At 42.6% G+C, this 24767-nt stretch overlaps 2 protein-coding genes across 2 annotated transcripts in view; both read right to left on the reverse strand.

Moving 5' to 3' along the window:
* Positions 1-24767, reverse strand: part of Mcub (mitochondrial calcium uniporter dominant negative subunit beta) — a 124837-nt gene that overhangs the window by 25300 nt on the left and 74770 nt on the right. Inside the window, exons 2-4 of the mRNA XM_045144764.1 lie at positions 8322-8397; positions 7153-7323; positions 3933-4037 (exon numbers count right to left, since the gene is read on the reverse strand). Coding sequence (XP_045000699.1) covers positions 3933-4037; positions 7153-7323; positions 8322-8397 — 352 coding nt within the window. The remainder of the gene's footprint in view (positions 1-3932; positions 4038-7152; positions 7324-8321; positions 8398-24767) is intronic.
* Positions 21881-22111, reverse strand: LOC123458863 (cytochrome c oxidase subunit 7B, mitochondrial-like). The gene has a single exon (XM_045144765.1). It carries the CDS (start codon positions 22109-22111, stop codon positions 21881-21883), a length of 231 nt encoding a protein of 76 aa, XP_045000700.1.

A 24767-nucleotide genomic window follows, 5' to 3' on the forward strand; every position in this document is an offset into this window, starting at 1 on the left:
TTTATGTTTGCCTTTTTTTTTTTTTTTTTTTTGGCTGGGGGGTGTTCTGCTTCTACCTTTGCTCTCTTGTGTTAACTAGTATTTGAGTATTGCTTGCTTTTTCCAGGTTCCTTATATGTGTGCTTTTCCTTTTCTTCAGCATGGAGGATTCTATCAAGTATTTTCTGTAGAGCTGGTTTTGTCTTCAAATACTTCTTTAACCTGCTTTTGTCATGGAATGTCCTTATTTCTCCGTCTATTTGAATGGATAGCTTTGCAGGATAAAATAACCTTGGTTGACAGTTGTTATCTTTCAGAACTTGGAATATATCACTCCAAGCCCTTCTGGCTTTTAAAGTTTGTGTTGAATAATCTGCTGTAATCCTGATGGGCTTGCCTTTGTAGGTAAGTTGATTTTTCTGTCTGTTTTCAGTATTTTTTCTTTGGTTTGTGTGTTTGGTAGTTTGGTTATCATATGGCGAGGAGAGGCTCTTTCCAGGTTTTGTCTGGCTGGGCTTCCTGTATCTTCCAGTATCTGCATTGGCACCTCTTTCCCAATTTGGGGGAAGTTTTCTTCTATTGTTTTGTTGAAGATGCCTACTATGCCTTTGGAGTGAAATTTTTCTCCTTCTACTATGCCCTGAATTCTTATAATTGTTCTTTTCATAGTGTCCCAAATATCTTGACATTCCAACTCATACTTTTCTGTAAGTTTGTCTTTCTTTGTTGGACTGTATTAGATCTGCCACCTGGTCTTCTAGCTTAGAAATTCTGTCCTCTCCTTCATCCATTCTACTGGTGAGATTTTCTACAGAGTTTTTTATTTCATTAACTGTGTTCTTCATTGCTAGTAATTCTGACTGGTTTTTCTTTATTATTTCTATTTCCTTATTTATGTCTTGTATTGCCTTCTTTATTTCATGAAATTGGTGTCCTGTGTCTTCTTTGATTCCTTTGATTTCCTCTTTGACTCCTTTGATTTGTTCTTTGACTTCTTTGAATATATTTACAATCATTCTTTTGAAATCTTTCTCAGGCATTTCCTCGAACTTGTTCTCACTGGAGGACATTTCTGATGCATTCATACTTTTAGGTGGATTTATATTGTCTTGCTTTTTAGTGTATCTTGTGTTATAATGTATATATTTTTTCATCTTGGATTAAGTTAATGCTTGGATTTTCTAGCTAGCTGGGTATTCTTAGCTGTATCAATTGATCTGATGTTATATATCTTCAAGGTAGGAGCTTATGGTGTTAGGTGTGTCTCTTAAGACTCTCAGAGTGTCTACAAAGGTGTTCCTAGGGGTTGAGTTTCCCTGCTATGTGAGTATTCAAGTAGGCTGAGTGGAATAAAATATAGGTAGATTCTAAAATTTAACTAAACGCTGTACACATTCAATCAAAAACAGCACCAAGTATTTATGTAAGAGTAGGTATTATAACAACCAGATCCTCTATCAACAAAGAGGTTAAGATTTCTGGTCTGTTAAGGGATCCAAGTCAGCTTGTGACCAAGTGACACCATTCCCTGGTGCAATCCCAGTTACTTTTTGGATGATTTTGGTCTCAGTCAAATTGATGGCTGGGTCGTTGGCCCACTGTTCTGATTTCTGGAGCTGGGCACTGGCTTTTTCCTGTGGGGCAAACCGAGCCTGGCAATTGTGGCCCTGCAGATCGGCACCCCTGCTGTTGTATCTGCTGCTGCTGCTGTAGCTGCCACTGCTCGGTCCGCCACTGCTGCCTCTGAAGCTGCCACTGCTAGATCTGCTGCTGCTGGGGCCACTGTTGCCAGTGCCTGACTCTGCTCCTGCTTGGGTCCCACTGTCGGCTCAAGTTGGTGTGGCCGGGTCCCAGAACCCCTGCTCTGTTCGCTGGAGCTGGGCACAGGTGGTGGGGGAGGGGAAGGAGCTTATGCTGCTCTAGTTCTCTAGCTGTTCCACGTGTTCTTCTACCTTGCAATCTGCTCCTCCATTGCTCACTGCCGCTCTCCCCTCATGTTTCCTGAGTTGCGGAGAGCACGGTGTGAGGGGAAGCTCCCGCACCTGGCTTTTCCTGCGGCTGGAGCCAAGTCTGGCGGCTTTCTGGTGCGCCGCTGTAGCGGTTGGCAGACCTGCCGGGGCCGCTTTTGCCGGCCTGTGCAGGCTCTGTATGCTCTGGATCTCTTCTACTTCTCCGCTGCCATTTCAATTTCCTATACACCTCACTTTTTAGTAAAAGTGTGTATTTTGCTGAGTTGTTTTTGGTCTTTTTCCCCCTAGGCTGGTTTGGCATGGTACCTACGCCGCCATCTTAACCAGAAGTCATCATAAATAATTTTTTTAAAGTGTTTTGGACAGGTTCTTCAGTAGGCTAGCCTCTGGGGTGGAAAGAATCATTGGACTGGAGGATCTCCCTACAGAAACTCCCCAAGGTGAAAATTAAAGAAAAAGTAATGGGAAAAACTAACCCAGTACCTAAGATCTGTGGTCCTATTTCAAGAGAGAGAGAGAACATGCATAATGAGAATGCCATAGGAGAAGAGACAAAGGAGCAGAAGCAATATTGGAAGCAGTGATAATAGAAATTTCAAAAACAAACTGCTAATGATTAAAATAACTCAGATTAAATATTCTTACCCAGGATGCTTGGGTCCAAAAGTGTTCATGATTTTATATATTTTTTTCAGATTTTAAATATTTGCATGAGCATAATGAGATATACTGGGGACAGAACTCAAGTAAATACAGTGTTTATTTATACACATAGACTAAAGGTCATTATATGGACATATAACATGCTAGACAAACACTCTATTGCTGAGCTATACTCCTGGAAGTCAAGTGTGTGACTTGCCATTTGTATCATATTAACATTCAAAAACTTTTAGCAGTATTTGGGATCTTCAGATTAGGGATTCTCAACTTATAATTTGAAATTAATATAAAGAGTTTAAAAATGTATTTATTTATTTATTTGAAAGACAGGCAGATAGAGAGAGAGAGATTGGGCATGCCAGGGCCTTGAGCTGCTGCAAATGAACTCCAGACGCATGCACCCCCTTATGCAACTGGCTTTGATGTGTCCTGGGAAATAGAGCCTAGGTCTTCTGGCTTTGTAGGCAAGTACCTTAACCACTAAGCCATCACTCCAGCCCAAAAGCTCTTTTTAAAGATTTAAAGAGTTGTGCTGACTAATTTCACACCTAGCATATAAGGAGCCTGAAACTTCTCATTCCATCTTAATAGCAAATAAAAAGTTGAACAAACTGAAAACCAACAACTCTCAGACCTCTAAGAGAACTGAGATCACAGGACAAACCACAGTCTCCAAAACTGAGAAGTCGGTACTTGACCAGTGACCCACTAGCAGAAGTCTGCAAGGAACTGCTACTGGGGTAGGAACACTGGCGATGTAAATGACAACCTGCTCAAGGAGGCTCGATGTGCACAACTTGAGGTTTAAAAACCCCGGGGGGGGGGGAATGGAGAGATGGCTTAGTGGTTAAGCGCTTGCCTGTGAAGCCTAAGGACCCGGGTTCGAGGCTCAATTCCCCAGGACCCACATTAGCCAGATGCACAAGGGGGTGCATGCACCTGGAGTTCGTCTGCAGTGGCTGGAGGCCCTGGCGCACCCATTCTCTCTCTGTCTCTCTCTCTCTCTCTCTACCTGCCTCTTTTTCTCTGTCACTCTTAAATAAATAAATAAATAAATAAAATTAAAAAAAAAAAAACCCAGGGGGTTGGTTTTGAGGATCGTGTCCACACTTGTGAGAGCTCTGGAAGCTTTACCAGGTTCTCATGGGGGTAAAAAAATAAATCAGAGAAAATCTTTCTTCTGCTTTTGGCAAGGGAGAATGGCCATTTTGTAGCACCTCAAAGAACTATGTTCTTAGCAAGGCCTGCTTTGCGCCCTGTAAAAGCCCTGCACATAAAGTAAGAATAAAGTTAAGATAGTTGGAGAGGTGAGCTTCTTGCCTTTCTTGGGACTCTGTACATCATATGTTAGGTCATTAATGACAAGCTGGAAATCTTTCATTAGTAAAACATCCATCAAGGTGGAAGCCGGAATCTCGTTGCCATCTGAAAAAAAAAAAAAAAGAAAAGAAAAGAAAAGAAAAAGCAACATTCAAACCCATGTCTGCTTTGAAACAGAAAGCACTACCTACCAGCATGTAGGAAATGACTAACTCAGGCTTGATAACACAGTTGTGGACATCTGCCTTTTAGGTGGCTTCCCCAAACTCAAGCTCCATTCTGATGGAATCCTTTGAAGCTGCTTTATTGCCCCCCTTGCCACTGTCCCCAGTTTAACAGGCAGGCACTCCTCTCCCACTATCACATGGGCTGGAACCCAGGCCAAGGGGTCCTGGGTAAAAAGGTCAGCAAGACTATGCAAAGGTTCAGGTAGCTGGGAGTATTTTTAATTTTTAATTTATTAATTTATTTATTTAGTGCAGGTTGTCAGCTAGTAGCAGGCCCAAAGAAAGGAATGCCACCCTGCCTTGGTGAGCCTAGAACTCCAAGCTGACTCAGTCTCATGCAAGGTGGCTATAAGCAACAGCAGCATCAACAGCAACTCGGGATTTTTCTTCACCTCTTCCTAGGCTTAACACCTGTGGGCAGGGCCTATCTGAATCAATGGTCCTCCTGGGCACCCATCAACCAATCAGGATGCTTCCTAAACACTGGCACCTGGTAATGAGGCTTATTTTACTTGCATGTCTGATTTATATAGATGGACCCAAGCCAACTCTCCAGGTGGGTTCCAGAGAGATTCCACCCCAGAAGTCTTTCTCTCTCCCCTCTTAACTGTAGTGTCTGGGTGGGGAAAATTCCTCTTGATTTGAGAGCTTTCATGGTTTTTCTGCTCTCTCCTTTCCATTATCCCTTAACAAATGGGAATGGGTGCATCAGGGCCTGCAGCCACTGCAAATGAACTCCAGCAGCATGTGCCCCCTTGTGCATCTGGTTTATGTGGGTCTTGGGGAATTGAACCGAGGTCCTTGGGTTTTGCAGGCAAACACCTTAACTGCTAACCCATCTCACTATCCCTGAGTCCATGTTCTTTAATTCTTTGCTAAACATTGATAATGTGAAGCTTGGGGGCTCACTGGCCTGGGGAGGGCTCAATCTTTGTCCTGTATCATTACAGCAGGCCAATCCTGCACCCCCAGTACCCATGTAAAGCAAGATGCACCAAGTGGTACAAGTAAATGGGTCTGGAGTCCTTTGAAGCAGCAACAGGCCCAGGTCCACCCACGTTTTCTCTCTTGCTCAGGAGTAAATAAAAATATTTTTTCAAAATCTCTTGGAATGTTGTGTCCTGGATGTGCTTCGCACAGCTAATTTTCTTTTCTTTTCTTTCTTTCTTTCTTTTTTTATTTTTTTCAAGGTAGGGTCTCACTCTAGCCAACCTGGCCTGGAACTTACTCTGTAGTCTCAGACTGGCCTCAAACTCACAATGATACTGCTACCTCTGCCTCCCAAGTGCCAGTACTAATGGCATGCACCACCACACCAGGTTTAGCCTACTTTTTAAAATTTTAATTTAATCAGGTGATAAGAAACCCAGTACTGGATAGGGGTGCTCTTTCTATTTTTCCCCCCTTCAGTACAAGCCATACATAATTATTTGAAATGCCCTCTAGGAAAGTTCTGAATGTGGATTTCCTCCCAGCCAGGTGTCTCTGGGCTACACTCAGCCAATGCCGTCTTGGCTGCTCTAGCGTGTGGAGGAAACCCTGCTGGCATAGGAAGGAAGGACCTGCTGCGCCTCCTGTCTGCTGCTCCATTCCAGGAGAGCTTGTCATGTCGGCACCTGGCTTCGTTGCTAAAATCTGGCTATTTGGGTTCCTGTGCAGTTGGAGTAAGATCATTTTCTTAAGAATTTCCAAATAATCCAACCCACATAGTGGGCAAATCTGTGAAAATTTAGCACAATCTTTTTAAGCCCAAATTAAACATAGGCAAAATCCACCCACAGTCTTGTTAAAAAAAAAAAAAAATCAGTAATACAAATCATTTTGTCTGACTTTCCAAATGTCACTTAAAAATTTACATTTAAATGACTTCAAGTCAGCTTCTTACAGTGTTACCATAAAAAGAAATCAACTAACTATGGCTTCTCAGTTGAGATACATTATCCTTTATACAAGTGTATAAAGAGTACAAGATTGACACTGAAGGAGCAAATGTTACAGTGTTGAATTGCTCATGTTGAGTTGTTCGTATTCTTGAGCAAGAATCCATTTAGGCCTCCAATAAAGTGCTTGCTCTCAGTCGAAAGGGCCTTCTGGGTTCTCTGTGTTTTCTATTTTCAAAGTTTTTAAATTGCATTTTTGAAAAAAAAAAAAAGCAGGATGTATATCAACCATTGTTCCCACTTCTCTTATTTTTTGGGTAACAAATTCTGTTAGACCTTAGCCAAAGCACACCTGCAGCTGCCTCTCTCTGTACCTCCACAACTACAGCAGGCCCCTAACTGTGACAATCTTACTGTGACTCTAACCCTCACGGTTATACAGGAGGGTGTGGCTGGGATCTCAGTGAGGGTCTCACAGCCCTCTCCACCACCTCCTTCTGTGAGGGACATCAATAAGCTAATCTCTCAGTTGCACTGATAAAGACAGTAATGATGGTAATGGTTGCAGCACTTGGAGGGCAGCATTCCACAGCAACAACTTCTAATATATCTAGCAAAAAATCCTTTCTGGGGCTGGAGAGATGGCTTAGCAGTTAAAGCGCTTGCCTGTAAAGCCTAAGGACCCATGCTCAACTCCCCAGATCCCACGTAAGCCAGATGCACAAAGGTGAGGCAAGCACAAGGTCACACATACCCACTAGGTGAATCAAGCACCTGGAGTTCGACTGCAGTGGCTGAGCCCCTAGCATGCCAATTCTCTCTCTCTCTAAAATAAGAAAACTTGGACCCACATAGCCAGAGGCACAATGACGCAAGTGCGCAATGTCACACATGTGCCACAAGAAGGCACACGTGTCTGGAGTTCATTCACATTGGCTGAAGGTTCTGATGCACCCATTTTCTCTCTCTCTCTCAAAGTAAAAAAAAAAAAATTAATACCTAATAAGCCCTTATTTTTTTTTTTAAATCCTTTTGAATAAAGAAACAAACCACAGATGGGAAAGGGAGAGAAAGAAGCCTGGGGACAAAGTGATACGATGCACAGACACACACCTGCTGTGATGACGGTCGCAGCTTTAATGCCTTTGTCTTCATTTTGCAGGTCCTGAAGGAATGAGCCCACTGTTGACAGCATTGGCTTGACTATAAACTGACATCGCTCTTTTCTGGATGGAAGAGTAAGTGTGATGGAGGGAAGGCCATGTCTATAATTCACTGTTACTTCTGGTAAGACAAAAAAGAAAAGAAAAGAAAAGAAAAGAAAAGAAAAGAAAAGAAAAGAAAAGAAAAGAAAAGAAAAGAAAAGAAAAGAAAAGAAAAGAAAGAGATAGCAATGTAGGGATGGATAAAGTATATTTTAAAACATAGAAATCTTGGGGCTGGAGAAATGGCTTAGCAGTTAAGGCACTTGCCTGAGAAGCTAAAGGACCCAGGTCCAATCTCCAGGACCTACGTAAGCCAAATGCACAAGGGGCACATGCATCTGGAGTTCATTTGCAGTGGCTAGAGGCCCTGGCATGCCCATTCTCTCTCTCTCTCTTTGCCTCTCTCCTCTTTCTTTCTCTCTCTCTCTCTCCCCTTGCAAACAAACTGAAAAAAAAAAAACCATAGAAATCTAAAAGGAATATGCACTAACTAATCTCAGGTTGTCAACTTGACAGATTTAGGATCGCGGTGAAAACAAATCTCTTGGCCTGTCTGTCAGAGATTTCCCAGATTAGGACCCACTCTAACTGGGCTATGCCATGAGCTGGGTCCTGGACTGAATGAACAGGGGAGCGCTGGCTGAGCAACAGCATTCATCACTCTCTGCTGTCTGACTGTGACGAGCTGCCTCAATCTCCTGCCACCATGTCTCAGAAGGCTTACCCATGGAATTCATAAATCTCCAAATTCCTATAAATATGTGTTGCTCGGAGAGTATCTTCATAGTGCTACAGTGTACATAGGTCCTACCCCCCCCCCCAAAATCTTGGGTTGTAACTTATCCCACAGTGCATTATAATTTTCTGTTCAATGTCTTCTCAAGTAAATAAGCTCTTAAGGGCAAAAACTGGCTTACTCATCTTTATCTTGCACCTCTGATTACTCAGTGGAGTTTGTCAAAAGAAATTCCTGAAGATAGTGTGCCAACAGAAGAGCAAAGGCCTGAACACAGTCGATTGGTGGCATGGGCTAGGTGGGCAGAGTACAGGGAAAGTCTGCTTTTTCTCAAAACTTACCATCAGGTGGCACCACTGTTCCATACAGGCGTGACTGATAGTATTTTGGATTTCCACACAACTTTATACAGAAAACCTGTAAGAAAAATTGGTTGTTTTAAAGTAGGAAAACTAAGCCAGGTGTGGTGGCACAGGCCTTTAATCCCAGAACTCAGGAGGCAGAGGTAGGAGGATCGCTATGAGTTCGAGACCACCCTGAGATTACATAGTAAATTCCAGGTCAGCCTGGGCTACAGTGAGACCCTACCTCGAAAAACCAATAGTAATAATAATAACAATAAAGCAGGAAAACTAAAATATATAAGGTTCTTTGTAAATTTATATGGCAAGCACAATGAAAATGTCAATTTCGGCCAGCCAGGCATGGTAGTGCACACCTTTAGTCCTAGTACTTGAGAGGCAGAGGTAGGAGGATCACTGTGAGTTTAAGACCACCCTGAGACTACATAATGAATTCCAGGCCTGAACTACAGTGAGACCCTTCCTCGAAAACCAAAAAAAAAAAAAAAAAGTCAATTTCACACATGTACCTGGATGTTATCACTTAGCTTCTGCATCACTAACCACAATACAAATATGGTAAATAAACAGCTTACAGGAGAGCTTATTTTGGCTCATAATTTCAGAGGTGTTAGTCCTTCGTGATGGGGAGGGTATGATGGAACAGAACAGTTGGCATTATGGTGACCAGGAAGCACAGGAAAAGGAAGGAAAGAAGAGATATGAGCTATAGCCACAAGGAACACACCAACAGTGACCTATTTCCTTTAATCAGGCCCAACTCCTATGTTTTACCAATTCCCATAATGCTCTCATAGGATGACACTGTTAAGGGGTTAATTTATTAGGCTAGAGCCCTCATCTGTCAGGGCATCAGCTACTGCAATCAAACTCCAGACACTTAAGCCACCTAGTGGGCATGTGTGACCTTGTGCATGCCTCACCTTTGTGCATCTGGCTTACATGAGATCTGAAGAGTTGAACATGTGCTACGTCCACGGCGACCTCGCCTGTGTAGCAAAGATGCCTCTACACTGGAAGAGAGCTGAGGACAGAGGGCCAGCACTCCTCAGAGGGATGCCCCCGGTGACCCCTTGGCAGTCGGTTACTGTAATGGTTCCTGCTGCCCATAAGAAGTCACGAAGACCCGATTGCTGGCGTCAATGGGCTGTTTTCTGCGCTCTGTTTCTTTCCTGCTTCCTTCTAGTTGTTTGTCTAAGAACAGCTAATTCAACGCTTACTAGTAATCATGCACGCAATCAGAGTACAAGGAACAATCTGAGCATTGAATGTGCCCCTCCTATAATTAGGGCAATGGAGAGAATGTATAACTCTACTAAGAATAAAAAATTAACTTTAGGACAATTTTTTGATGGTGTAGAGCAAAAACAGCTTATGATGTTTGAGAACGATACTGAGCCTGAGAAAATGAAAGTAAAAATGTTGATCGGTAATGTTCATAAGAAGCATGACAGTTCTGCAGAAAAGGAGTTGTAAAACTTAGGCATTCCCACCAGGAAACTTCCTGGGGGATATGTTCAGTACTTGATCAAGGGCTGATAGTGGACTCCTAGAGCTGGAAACTACTTAGATCCACTCCCCTATGAGGGAGGATATGATGAATTCGGTAATAGATGAATGAATTATGAAGGAAAAAGGAGGCTATGGCATTCTCTTCCATTTATGGAACGCTTAGCAAGGAAGTGTAAGCCTTGGTGTTTATACAATAAACAAGAAAGAAGGGAATTTCTGGAAAGTATTACACCAGCCTTAAAATATTGGTGGTCTTTTGGATGGAAACACTTTTATAATGAATATGAGGATTATATAAATGATTTAATAAGTGGAAAAAAGATGGTTTGGGACAGTCCTTGGGGCATGACAGTCCTTGGGGTATAAGAAATAAGTAACCTGTTATTCACCTTGCACCTTTTGCCCTAATGTTGTGGTCAATGGTGCGAGACGTGCTTCTCAGAAAATGGGTATAATTCCTGCCTGATAAACACTGCATGTACACTTACAATAGAACAATACTTAAGATTGTTTAGATTAATAATTCTTGAGATCACTTGTTCAATCTGTATAAAACCTTAATGAAAACTTCAGTAAATCTCAGCAGCATATTCAACTTAGAGTGTGTCTGTCTGTCATTTCCTCACCAAATCCCGAGTTCTCCTTGAGCCTTCGCCCTTGTTCTCCCTCGGTCCTGATCTCCCCGAGAGTCAGTCCGTGGCAAACATGGATCCTTAGGCTTTGCAAGCAAGCACCTTAACCACTAAGCCCCTCCTTCATCCAGTTAAAATTGACAGTCACGGTTAAGCATTACAGCAGGTAAGACCCCCAAGCAGCTTGCTAAACTTCCCTGTCTGTGTGCCCACGATAGAGCCCTTTCCTCATTCCAGAAAGTTCTACTTGCAAACACTGCTGGGTCAACAACATATGAATGGTCACTTACTACAGAGTTTAATATTTCATGCTTTCATTGGTGCTTCTGTTTACAAAGGCCAAATGACATCACAATATATCCATGTAAACAAAGATACTGTTGTCGAAGGAAAAACACTGAAGAATTGGCTCGTAGGAGTCAGGGGCTCAAAATGATATGTGCCAGAGTAAGAATTAGTAGCACAGAGGCCACTAAAACAACATAGGCTATTGCTACTGTGCTTGGCTGCACACTGAAACTAAACAGTACGTTCATATTGTTGACTACACCACATACTTCAGTTGCAGAACTTCGAGAAATCATGCTGGAACTGAGCTGGAAGCTCTCTCCCTGCTGGCTAGGGTCTGAAGTGCTGAATGGTACTATGCAGGCTGCTGTAGTGAAAACATCATCAACAGGGCTGGACATATGGCTTAGCCAATAAGGCGCTTGCCTGCAAAGCCTAAGGACCCATGTTTGACTCCCCAGATCCCCCGTAAGCCAGATGCATAAAGGTGAGGCAAGTGCAAGGTCGCACATGCCCACTAGATAGTGCAAGTGTCTGCAGTTTGATTGCAGTGGCTGAGGCACCAATTCTCTCTCTCTCTCTCAAAACGTGGGTTCTGGGGATCCAAACTCAGGTTACTCACATTTGTGCAGCAAATATTCTATCCACCAAGCCATCTTCCCAGTATGGACTCTGCATTATTATTACCCCAAGGCTACAGTGTATGTATGCCAGCCTTTACTTTTGGTGGTATTCATCATATAGGCTTGGATCCTCCATTGTAGCATTAGTCTGAATCATTTCACTGCCCTCAAATCCTCTGCCTGTATATGCTTTCCTGGCAATTAGCGATCCTTTCAGGAGAGCAGGGAGATGAAGTGATCAGCCTCAAGTCACGGAGTTAATAACTGACCACAGTGGAGTAATGCACTTCGGGTGCCCTACCCACCAAAATGCTTCACTGTACTGCCACCCTGTGGAAAAGGGCACACAAAACTGCACTGGGCACTGGCTATCATGCTGCACCTCTGTGAGGACTCGTGGCAGCTATTACTGGCCAGAATAAAGCATAAGGAAGGGTCCTGGGCAAACAGAACTTAGCTGAGAAAAGTAGCTACCACACTATTTCATTACAAATATCTTAAGAAACTGCACTGACACACTGATGTCAAAGCCCACTCACTGTAGATAATGCCATTTATCCCAATACATCCTAGTATTTCAAACTGTATTCTGAAAGACCACAATGGAGAGGAAAATTGGTCTATTATTTTCTCGCTTTGTAATTCTTCATTATTTGCTCTCAAAACATTTATGTATGGAAAAATAAAAGGAAGGAGGGAAGATATATTTATGCAAAACTATGTTTCAGGTGTCCTGCTGAGGTCTATCTAGAGGGATGGCTAGCTTAACTGGCTAGTACTTATTAGAAGAATATGAATTGGCCTGCCTAAGACACTATCTACATTCTGCATGTATGTGAGAGAGAATGAGAGAGAGGATATGAGAATGGGTATACCAGAACCTTCTGCCACTGCAAATGAACTCCAAATGCACACACCACTTGTATCTGGCTTCACATGAACACTGGGGAATCAAACCTGAGCTGTTGGGTCTTGCAAACAACCCAGAGCAGCGTGCATGACTTTTAGTTCTGTTCTGATGCAGTCATGTCATGGATTAGTTACTTTTCTTAGACTGCCAGACCACAAACAAAAGATTGTCTAACAGTAGTGATTCATGTAGCACTTAAGAGAGATTAACATACTGAGATAACTGCTTAGTGTATACTATAAAGTGAGGCTTTGTTGGACTGATTTAAACATAAATCAGAGGCAACTCATCAGCCAGGGTTCTCAGGAGGTGAGGAAGGGGGATTCCTTTGAGCACAAGGCCAGTCTGGGTTACATAGTGAGTTTCAGGCTAGTCTGGACTGCAGAGTGAGGCTCTATTAAAAAAAAAAAGGTGGCGCACACCTTTAATCCCAGAACTTGGTAGGCAGAGGTAGGAGAATTGCCATGAGTTCGAGGCCACCCTGAGACTACATAGTGAATTCCAGGACAGCCTGAGCTAGAATGAGACCTACCTCAGAAAACCAAATAAATAAACAAAAACATGGCTTGAGAGATGGCTTAGTGGGTAAGTGGTTGCCTGTGAAGCCTAAGGACCCATGTTTGACTCTCTAGATCCCACATAAGCCAGATGCACAAAGGTGAGGCAAGTGCAAGGTTGCACATGCCTACTAGGTGTTGTGTTTGATCTCAGTGGCTGAGGCCCTGGCCCACCAATTCTCTCTTTCCCACTGTCTGTCTCTCTCTTTCTCTCTCTCTCTCTTGCTCTCGCTTTCGCTCTTGCTCTTTCTCGCGTTCTTTCTTAGAACACACACAGATTAAAAAGAAAAGTTCATTAAATAAAATAGCTAAGCATTCTGATTTCTCTTTCTATTGTATGGTGAAGGCAAAGAAATCATGAAGGCTTACATCTTGGTATGACATTCACAATCACTCATGCTGCACCATGGGTGGGAAAATCATGAACCCTAGAAGCAGCTTCAAAGCACAGCAATTATTTAGCATAGAGTTTACAAAGCAGCTGAATCCCCTTCTGCTTGCTGCACACATCTCACAGAAGTACTCCATGGCAAGCAGCACATAAAGCAAGGGTTTGAAATCTTCTCTGTGTGACGTGTGTGTTATAACTTGAGTGTGCATGTGTGTATGTGTGTACATGGGTCAGTGCATGTGCGGGGTGGGCATGTGAAATCCATAAGATAGCCTCAGGTGTTATCCTCAGGAATACTGTCTATCTCTTTGTGAGATAGGGTCTGTCACTGGCCTGGATCTCACCAATTAAGCTAGCCCATCTGCCCAACAAGCTCCAGAGACCTGCCTGTCTCAAATTCTCCAGCACTGGAATTACACGTCTGTGCTGCCCAGCCTGGCATTTTAACATGGTTACTGGGAATCAAAGTCAGATCCTCATGCTTGCAAAGTGTGGTGGTTTGGATGTAAAATGTCCCCAGTAGCCTCATGTGTTTGTGAGTAAGCCACTACGGTGGTTTGAATCAAATATCCCCCATAAACTCATGTGTTCTGGATGCTTTATCCCTAGCTGATGGCAATTTGAGAGGTGGAGCCTTGCTGGGAGAGGCGTGTTGTTGGCGGCGGGCTTATAGGTGTGATAGTCAACTCCCCTTTGCCAGTGTTCAGCTCACTCTTAAGCTGTGGTGTTCCACCTGCTGTGGCAGAGGTGATGTCCAGCCTCTGCTCATGCCACATATTCCCCTGCCATCAAGAAGCTTCCCCTCAAATCTATAGACCAAAACAAACCCTTTCCTCCCACAAGCTGCTTTTGGTCAAGTGCTTTGTGCCAACAATGAGAAGATCAACCTAATAGCCCCATACTTAAACCCCAGCTGTTTGGGTTGTTTGGGAAGTTTACGGAATCTATAAGAGGCAGAGATTTGCTAGAGGAGGTGTGTTGTGTTGTTGAGGTCTGGCCTTGGGGAGTTATAGCCCAGCCCCACTTTCTACATGTAGCTCAATCTCTCTATTTCTTCTGTGCTGAGGTAGAGATGTAGCATCTGGCTGTCTGTTCCTGCCCTGATTTCTCTGCAGTGATGAAACTTCCCCTTGAAACTATGAGCTGAAAATAAATCCTTTCCTTCCATAAGCTTCTTTCGGTCACATGTTTTATCCCAGCATAAGGTAAGTGCTATGTGAGGCAAGCATTTTACCCACAGAGCTGCCCCTCAGCCCTATACTTCATTTATTGTTGAGACCATATCTGACTTGATAGCCCAGCCTGGCCTTGAGCTCATGGTGCTTTATATGCCTCAGTCTTAAGAGAGGTTCTGAAATTACAGACAGACATGTGCTACTATGCCCAGATAAAACTGGGTTTTCTTTTAGTTGATGTTGTTTGTTGTTTTTTGAGGGTCTCACTCTAGCCCAGATGATGTGGAATTTACTATTATTCTCAGGGTGGCCTTGAACTCACAGCTAACTTCCTACCTCTGCTTCCCAAGTGCTGGGATTAAAGGTATACATCACTATGCCTGGGTCTTTCATTTAAAATAAGGATAATAATAATAATAATAATAATAATAATAATAATAATGTTCATATCATTAAAAACAAAAACAAAAAGACTCCCCCTACATTACTCACTTTTTCTGTTTGCAAATAAAAAACATTTCTTAAAAAATTCTCAATTCTCAGCACTCAAGAAGCAGAGGTTGGAGGACTGCCATGAGTTTGAGGCTACCCTGAGACTACAGAGTAAATTCCAGGTCAGCCTGGGCTACAGCAAAACCCTACTTAAAAAAAACCAAAACAAAAAAAATTCTCGATAACATGTTAAAATATAATACATGGGGCTGGAGAGATGGCTTAATGATTAAGGCACTTGCTTGTGAAGCCTAAGGACCCAGGTTTGATTCTCCAGGTCCCATGTAAACCAGATGCACATAGTGGCAAATGCATCTGGAGTTCATATATATATGAATACCTGTTTCAACATCAAAATCTAGTTGGGAGTATGATAGTGACTCTGCTACAAGCTCTTTAACCAAAAGTAAATGTCAGGGATTGTGACAAAAAGGAAAAAAAATGTGGCTTAAAAAATTACTGTTTTCATCTGCAAAGTAGGTACAACAGGTTTGTGTGATGCAATGTTCCATTCTAGATGCATTAAGAAAATGTAAAGTAGCTGGAAGTAAAAAGCATGGCCTACCACAATGTCCATATCAAGCTGAAGCAGAAAGAAATGGAGTAGTGTGACTTTAAAAAGGGAACAGAACTTTTCCAGTAGGGGAGAAGAGACATTTACTTTTAATGGCCAACAGCAGGAACCAGCAGAATTTGCATAGCAAATGTAAGTCAGAGGAGCCATTTGGATTTAAATCTCTTAGTCAAAAAGCAATGGTGATGCGTTAAAAGAAGTCTTTTAAGATGGCTTTACTTACTCCACTACAGAAAGACTTCTGACACCAGTTTAGTACGAGGCTTTAGACAACATCTCCTGCTACAATATGCCTTTACCACATCCACAAGAACTCTATTATTGTCACTCTTTTCAGGGTCACTCCATAGGTATCAGTAGCTCCTGTGATTTCCTTTAAAATTTAAGACACAAACTGGAAACTGGAGAGGGAAATAACTTCACTGCTAATAACATTTGGCTGCTCAGATTTACTAAATTTCCCTTGAAAGGATGAATTCTTATCACTCTTAAAGATAGAGGCTGGATGGCCGGGTGTGGTGGTGCACACCTTTAATCCCAGCACTTGGGAGGCAGAGGTAGGAAGCTCTCCCTGAGTTCGAGGCCATCTTGAGACTACATGGTGTATTCCAGGTCAGCTTGAGCTCGAGACCCTACCTCAAAAAACCAATAGAAAAAAAAATAAATAAAGAGGCTGGAGACATATCTCAGTAGTATGTTTGTTTCACATGCACAAAGCCTTGGTTCCAAAACTCAAATACAACCAAATAAATAAATAAATAAATAAACACCCAAAGCCTTAAGGTCTGAAAAATACCAAGATAGAATATTTTTCAAAACCAATACAATTACTTTATAATTTCTCAAACTGATTTTATTTATTTAGGCATGTACAGTTTAGTGTCTGCAGGCTAGTATACAGTGTCTAAATATTGTCTGTACACACACTCTCATTTATTCAAATCAGGACACATGTTAAGTCAGAATCTTTAAATGCCTCAGAAGTACGTGAAGATCTTTGCATGGCAAATGTGATAGTTCCATATTGGAAAACAAATAGGAATTATACAAAGGTGACATCTGGATTTCTTTAGCCATCATATAATTCTAAACTCTTACATACCCTGAGTGGTAGACTTGGGATATAACAGAGCCCTTCACTAGAGATGTGAATACGCAGAAATAAATGAAGCTGAGCCAATAATGCCTGTAAGTGGAAAATCATTCAGTGAACAATTAATACAACTAATATTTACTAAGCATCCGCTATGTGCTGAGGAAACACCAGACTCTTCACAATTTCTACCATCAAACTAACCATTCTTCCCACTTTCTTGTTATAATGGAAGAAGTCTTTCTAGCTCCTCCAATAACATATTCACCTGAGCTTGGGATCCCAGCCCCTCTTGTCTCCCTAAGGACCTCACTCCCCCACATATCTCTTCAATTAGACTTTCCCGTGGATGGATAAGGATGGCCGAGCTCTCCCGCCTTCTCCTCATGCCGAGCCCTATTCCTTCCATGGATAAGTGCTTGGACAACGCTGGCCACACCCCCTACCTCTTCTTCCTCACAGGCAAATGCCTTAACCACTAAGCCATCTCCCCAGCCCAACCTTAGGGATTTTTGATTAAGCTTCCTACTTAGTCTTCAGTAGGTGGAGCCCTACAGGCAGGGGTGTGTTGAAGAAGGTAGATCTTGAGTCCATCCCTACTAAGTGTACAGAGAGCCTGCTTGATTAAGCTTCCTACTTAGTCTACTAAGTGTACAGAGAGCCTGCTTGAGCTCTGGCTCTTTGTGCTTGCTGCTGTTGGTTGGTTCTCTCTCTCCGCTAGATATATGGTAAAGTAAGATAGCGTCTTTTAACACGATGAAGCTTCCCCTGGAATCTGTAAGCCTGAAACAAGTCCTTTCCTCCCATAAGATGCTTCAGGTCAGGTGTTTGTCCCAGCAACCCAAAGGTAACTGAAATAGGCCCTAAGGCTGTCAATACAAAATAATGGCAATGAAAGTATAATATAGACAATAAAGGTCTAAGTTTAGAATGTAGAAATGAAGGTGGTAGATATAGAAATATGTGCATTATATTTTAAGAAAAGATCCAAATTGAAATATAAAATTGTAACTTCATAACATTAGAAATGGTGGAAGGGAAGAAATACCTATTTGGGAGGCAGAGGTAGTAGGATCACTGTGAGTTCAAGGCCAGCCTAGGACTACAGAGTGAGACCCTACTTTGAAAAACCTGCCAAAAACTTAATAATACTAATAATAATAAAAGAAATATCTATTTAGAAATAAAATGTAAACTTAGCATCTAGTTAAGATCTTTTACATTTATTTCATTAGAAAATAACATTTTAAAAAGAAATTAATTATATCATTAAATATGCATATAGAGGATCAAATGTAAAGCATCTATGCATTGGTCTGCTTGTCTTGAATACTGTTGTCAACAGTGTAACCCCATGTGGCTCTGAGCCATCTATCATCTCAGACTCACAGGCATCAAAGCAAGAAAAGCACCACTGGGCTAGACCTCAAGGTGCCCATGCCCATTTTCAAGATGATTCTTGACAATGATTGGTTTAAGTTAGCAAAATTTGACCAGGAGCAGTGGTGCATGCCTTTAATCCCAGCATTTGAGAGGCAGAGGTAAGAGGATCTCTGTGAGTTCAAGGTTACCCTGAGACTACATAGTGAATTTCATGTCAGCCTGAGCTAGGGTGAGACCCTACCTCAAAAAAGAAAAGCAAAATTTGGTCTGTATTATTATCTTTTGTCCAATGTAAAGCTCTTACTCTTAAATTATTCCTTCTCTTGGACTGTATTATACTTTATTCTCTTCATATGTACACTATATCAATGTATTATCTATGCCCTAACCTTACTATTAGAAGCAGTTGTCACAAAAGGAGTTTAGTAGTCCAGATTTAGCTGAGAAACTTAAAGAATGATATTCATACAGGAAATGCATAGTCCAAAAGTTTAATGAATCTTCAAAATTAAAATGCCATGTTATGAGGAGCCCAGAGTGAGAAACAGTATTACTAGCACCTATAGTGCTGGAAAGATGGATTGGTGGTTAAGTGCTTGCCTGTGAAGCCTAAGGACTCTGGTTCGAGGCTTGATTCCCCAGGACCCATAAGCCAGATGTACAGCAATGGCTGGGGGCCCTGATGCACCCATTCTCTCTCTCTTTCTCTCTCTCTGTCACTCATGAATAAATAAAAATGAACAAATTTTTTTTTAAGATTTTTAAAAGTACCTATAGTTTTATCAATCCCAATGATGTTCAAACATTCCCTGCAAACCAAAGTCTTTTAACTGAGCTATAATACCAAAAACCCCATAATGGCACAGAATAAACATTCACATTGCAAAAGATGGCATTAGATAACAAAGAAATATTCAACTAATACAAGATTTAAAACAACCAGGGCAAAACTCAAAGTCTGTAGCTCCAAGTCTAACAACTCTAGTCAGTGACAAATCTCCAAGTCATATAATTCTAACCAGCAAGTCTCTGGAGTTCCAATTCTGCCTTGCTAGCTAGGCTACTCATAGTCCTTAAAAATGTCATCTGGGCCAGCAGTTCTCCTCAGCAGTCATCTCGTGATCCCGGCATCTCCACTGGGTCTCCACTGTAACCCATGGTCCATCTTCATGGCTCCATCAGGTCTCTATGGAGGCATATAGCAAACTTGCTTCACACTGCCCATGGCCATTTCCAAAACACAAGATTGTGTTACAAATTCAATGATTCTCTCTTTCCTGCATTTCTTTGGTTTGTGTGTTTGGAAGTTTGAGTATAATGTGGCGAGGAGAGGTTCTTTCTGGGTTTTGTCTGGCTGGGGTTCTAAAGGCTTCCTGTATCTGTATTGGCACCTCTTTCCCAATTTGGGGGAAATTTTCCTCTACGATTTTGTTGAAGATGCCTACTATGCCTCTGGAGTGGAGTTCTTCTCCTTCTACTATGCCCTGAATTCTTATATTGGATCTTTTCATAGTGTCCCGAATATCTTGAAATTCCCACTCATACTTTTCTATAAGTTTGTCTTTCTCTTTGTTGGACTGCATTAGGTCTGCCACCTGGTCTTCTAGCTTAGATATTCGGTCCTCTCCCTAATCCATCCTACTGGTGAGATTTTCTACAGAGTTTTTTATTTCATTAACTGTGTTCTTCATTGCTACTAATTCTGACTGGTTTTTCTTTATTATTTCTATTTCCCTATTTATGTCTTGTATTGCCTTCTTTATTTCATTAAATTGGTGTCCTGCCTCTTGTTTGATTCCTTTGATTTCCTCTTTGATTTCTTCTTTGATTGTTTTCATGTGTTCTTTGACCTCTTTGAACATATTTATAATTATTCTTTTGAACTCTTTCTCAGGCATTTCCTCTAACTCTTTCTCACTGGAGGACATTTCTGATGCATTAATACTTTTAGGTGGATTTATATCATCTTGCTTTTTAGTGTTTCTTGTGTTATAATGTATATATTTTTGCATCTTGGATTAAGTTAATGCTTGGATTTTCTAGCTAGCTGTGTATTCTTAGCTGTATCAATTGATTTGATGTAATATATTTTCAGGGCAGGACCTTAAGGTATTAGGTGTGGCTCTTAAGACTCTGAGTATTTACAAAGATGTTCTTAGGGGTTCAGTTTCCCTGCTATAGGAGCATTCAAGCAGGCTGAGTGGAATAAAATACAGGTAGATTCTAAAATTTAACTAAACACTGTACACATTCAATCAAAAACAGCCCCGAGTATGTATGCAAGAGTAGTTATTATAATGACCAGATCCTCTATCAACAAAGAGGTTTAGATTTCTGGTCTGTTGAGGGATCCAAGTCAGCTTGTGACCAAGTGAGACCCTTCCCTGGTGCAATCCCAGTTACCTTGGGTGATTTTGGTCTCAGTCAAGTTGCTGCCTGGGTCGTCGGGCTGCTGTTCTGATTTCTGGAGCTGGGCACTTGCTTTTCCTACAGGGCAAACCAAGCCGCTGCTGCTGCCTCTGCTGCTGCCGTAGCTGCCACCACTGGAGCCACCACTGCTGCTGAAGCTGCCGCTGCCGTGTCCACCGCCGCTGCTCCCCCCGAAGCCGCTGCTGCGGGATCTGCCGCCGCTGCCGCTCCTGGGTCCGCTGCTGCTGGGGCCACTGGTACCGGTGCTGGAGCCGCTGAAGTTGCTGCCGAACTCTGCTCCTGCTTGGGTCCCGCTGTCAGCCCAAGTTGGCGTGGCCGGTCCCGGGCCGCTGCTCTGTTCGCTGGAGCTGGGTTCAGGCGGTGGGGGAGGGGAGGGAGCCATGGCTGCTCTGGTTGTCTCGCTGCTCCACGTGTTCTTCTACCTCACGGTCTGCTCCTCCGCTGCTCGCTGCCGCTCTCCCCTCACGTTTCCGAGTTGCGCAGAGCGCGGTGTGAGGGGAAAATCCCGCACCTGGCTTTTCCTGCGGCTCGAGCCGAGAGTCTGGCGGTTTTCTGCTGTGCTGCGGCTGCGGCGGTTGGCCGAGCTGCCGGAGCCGCTTTTCCACTTGTGCAGGCTCTGGATGCTCTATAACTCTTCTACTTCTCCGCTGCCGCCTCAATTTCCTATACACCTCACTTTTTAGTAAAAGTGTGTATTTTGCTGAGTTTTTTTGGTCTTTTTCCCCCCTAGGCTGCTTTGGCGTGGTACCTACGCCGCCATCTTAACCGGAAGTCCTCTTTCCTGCATTTCTTATATTCCCTAATACCAGGTGGGTTACCAATTTGTTAATCCAGGGGGAATAAAGAAGACTTTGAAGAATAAGATACTCCTTTAGTATTCAGGCCCCTTCAAAAAGCAACATTCTTTCTGTTGTCCCAATGCAGGTCAGCTGACCTAACCTTAATGGTTATAATCTCTCAATTGCAGCTGAATGGGCAGCAGTTTTACCCAAATATTTCATTTTCTCTGTGCCATATCCCTCTGCTCACATCAGCCCATTTCTATGCAATGCAACTCTGCACAAAATCTCAGGATATGGCCATAAAGCAAGCCTCTCATACAAACTGCTTCTAGCCTAGTCTAGGCAAAGCTCTTTCTCACCCTCATAAGCCAAACCTCACAGTACATAGTTCTTACTACATTCAGGACTTTCAACTCTGACCAGGATACTCCATCAAGCTGTACTTACAGCACTACAAAGCATCTCTTAGGCCAAGGTCTTAAATCCTTCCACATTCCTCTTGAAAAATCAGCCCCAAAATGGCAAATATCAACTTAAACATAGAAATTTTTTTAAGGTTTCAAAGGTAGTTTTTTTTTTTTTTTTCAGTGAGTCATAATTATTTTCCTCAACACATGGTGCTTTTACTTGGTACCAATCATGGTTAGATTTTAAAACAATTCATTATTACACAAGCTATCATGATTATTGATCTCTCTACTCCTTTGGGGTGACTCTGCCAACAGGTGACAAGTTCTGTTCTATTCCAACTTGTGTTGCTGTATATGCCCATACAGTAATGTAGAAAATGGATCCACTTGCTAATATAGCATTACCATATTTGTCATGGAAATCAGGTGCCCTTTTCTGGTGGACCTGTCTTGCCACTGTTTGCTGAATGCTTCGAACTTGGAGATGACTTGGTGGGTTTTTGGCCAAGGAAAACATTGTGGAACTGAAGACAGAAGGGTGCCAACTACAGGTGCTACCTTGCTGCAAATTTGCTCCAATACCTTTGCAAAGAGCTCTGAAAAACCTAGAAAATATTTTTAAAAGTGGTTTGCTGAGATCATAGCATACACATTAAGGGCAACTAACACAATTCGTAGTAGTAGAGTAACTCAAGAACAGCAAGATAACCAAGGCCTCAGACAGTCAGCTGGGAAGACAACATGAGCTCAAAAGTAACAAGAAGAGTGAACAGTTGTCAAATGGTATGGGGCAGATCACAAATGCAACAGTCACGTAGAGGAGAATTTCCAAGGTCCCATGAAAGGTAAAGGGAAGTTACCAGAGCCAAGACTCAGCAAGGCCAAAAGAACTGATGGGCGTGATGAGGGAATATGAAGTAAGGAAATAAAATGGAGGTCAAAATAGCATAGTTTTTTAAAAAAATGTTTTATTTTTATTATTTGAGAGAAACAGAATCAGACAGAGGGAGAGAGGAGAGAGAGAGAATGGGTGCACCAGGACATTCAGCTACTGCAAACGAGCTCCAGATGCATGCACCATTTTGTGCATCTGGCTTACGTGAGTCCTGGGGAATCGAACCTAGGTCCTTTGGCTTTGCATACAAATGCCTTAACTTCTAAGCCATCTCTCCAGCACACCCCACCCCCAAATAGCATAGTTTTAACAATAGATACTCACTATTTTCAGTACGGGAAAACTTTGTTGTATTCAGACTTCATTAATTTTGGGTTTAGCAAGCTTTAAAGCTTATTTTAATGAGGTGTAAGACTAAAGTGCTCGTGAAGGAAAGCCTCTGATGAAGAGAGAGCCTGGTGCAGAAGAAAATACCAAGGGTAGCAGGTCACAGGGACCTGATCTCACTGCTTCTCCCCCAGATGCCAGTGTTCTCTTGGGCAAAACACACAGCTTCCAGTATCTGTTGAAAGGTATAATTAAAACGTTAAAAGAGAGAAGCTTCTCTTTTCAGATGGTGGTGACCTTGGAATGACTCAGAAGGTACCACAGGGCTAAGAAGTGGCAGAGGAGTGCTCAGCACTGAAACATCTCTATCACACCTTCCAAGGAGCAGGGTCCACTGTGGAAGAGGTGGCAGAAAAAATGTAAGAGCCAAAGGAAGGGGAGGGCTCCTTACAACAGGCTCCTCCAGACACAAAATGGCCTGGATATCCATGACCTCACAGTGCCTGACACTACCTACACAAGAGACCATCAGAATAGGAGGAAAAGATGATGACATCAAAATAAGAGAGAGACTGATTGAGAGAGGGAGGAACATGATGGAGAGTGGAGTTACCAAGGGAAAAGTGGGAGAGGGAATTATCATGGTTTATTGCCTATAGTTATGCAAGTTGTCAATAAAAAATAAATTTAAAAAAACTTGAAAGAGGTAAGCGGCTTTATATGAATTTTTAAGTGATGTAAAACCCTGAACATCAAAATGCATAGGAAGGGGCTGGAGAGATGGCTTAGCAGTTAAGGCGCTAGCCTACAAAGCCAAAGGACCTGGTTCAATTCCCCAGTACCCATGTCAGTCAGATGCACAAGGTGGTGCATGCATCTGGAGTTCATTTGCAGTGGCTGAGAAGAGTCCTGATGTGACCATTCTCCCTCCCTCCCTCCCCCTCCCTCTCTCTCTCTCTCTCTCTCTCTCTCTCTCTTTCTGTCTCTTCCTCTCCTAAATAAATAAATAAAATGTTTTAAAGAAATGCACAGGAAGGAGGAAAGTACATGCAGTCCCACAGAAAGTTACTCCAGGAGACCACAGCCCCAGCGGCCAGCCAACCTTTAAGTCCCATTCACTGCCTATCCTTCCACTTTCTTCCTCCCTTGTATCCGGCTCTGAGGTATTTACTAAACCCATGCAGTCCTTGGCAACACAGGGGTTGTATCCCTTGACTACAAACTTCCAATGACCTTCCTGCTTGGAGCTTGGGAGTTCCCCTTCTCAGGTGCACATGGCCAGGAATGTACTGCTAGAGAGGAACATTACATAATATAAACACCCTAAAAGTTTTATTTTAATCCAAAGCATATAAGCATTCATTTTTTGTTTGTTTTGTTTTGTTTATCAAGGTAGGGTCTCGTTCTAGCCCAGGCTGACCTGGAATTCACTATAGAGTCTCAGGGTGGCCTCGAACTCACAACGATCCTCCTACTTCTGCCTCCCAAGTGCTGGGATTAGAGGCATGAGCCACCACACCTGGCTCTTTTTTTTATTTATTTATTTATTTATTTATTTATTTGAGAGCGACAGACACAGAGAGAAAGACAGATAGAGGGCGAGAGAGAGAATTAGTGCGCCAGGGCTTCCAGCCTCTGCAAATGAACTCCAGACGCGTGCGCCCCTTTGTGCATCTGGCTAACGTGGGACCTGGGGAACCGAGCCTCGAACTGGGGTCTTTAGGCTTCACAGGCAAGTGCTTAACCGCTAAGCCATCTCTCCAGCCCCACCTGGCTCTTTTTTAAGTTTTTATTGACAGCTTCCATAGGTATAGACAATAAACCATGATAATTCCTACCTCCACCCCCATGCTCCCCCTCTCAAATCCTTCTTCATTCTTTCAACACGTTTTTATATTTTTATTTTTGTGCATGTATGTGAGTGACATATGTGTGTGTGTGATGTGCATGT

The sequence above is a fragment of the Jaculus jaculus genome, chromosome 2 (genome assembly GCF_020740685.1).
Source record: "Jaculus jaculus isolate mJacJac1 chromosome 2, mJacJac1.mat.Y.cur, whole genome shotgun sequence".
Lineage (NCBI taxonomy): Eukaryota > Metazoa > Chordata > Mammalia > Rodentia > Dipodidae > Jaculus > Jaculus jaculus.

Coding starts and splice junctions, on each gene's coding strand:
- LOC123458863 (XM_045144765.1), bottom strand. CDS start 22,111: ATGTTTTCCTTGGCCAAAAACCCACCAAGTCATCTCCAAGTTCGAAGC.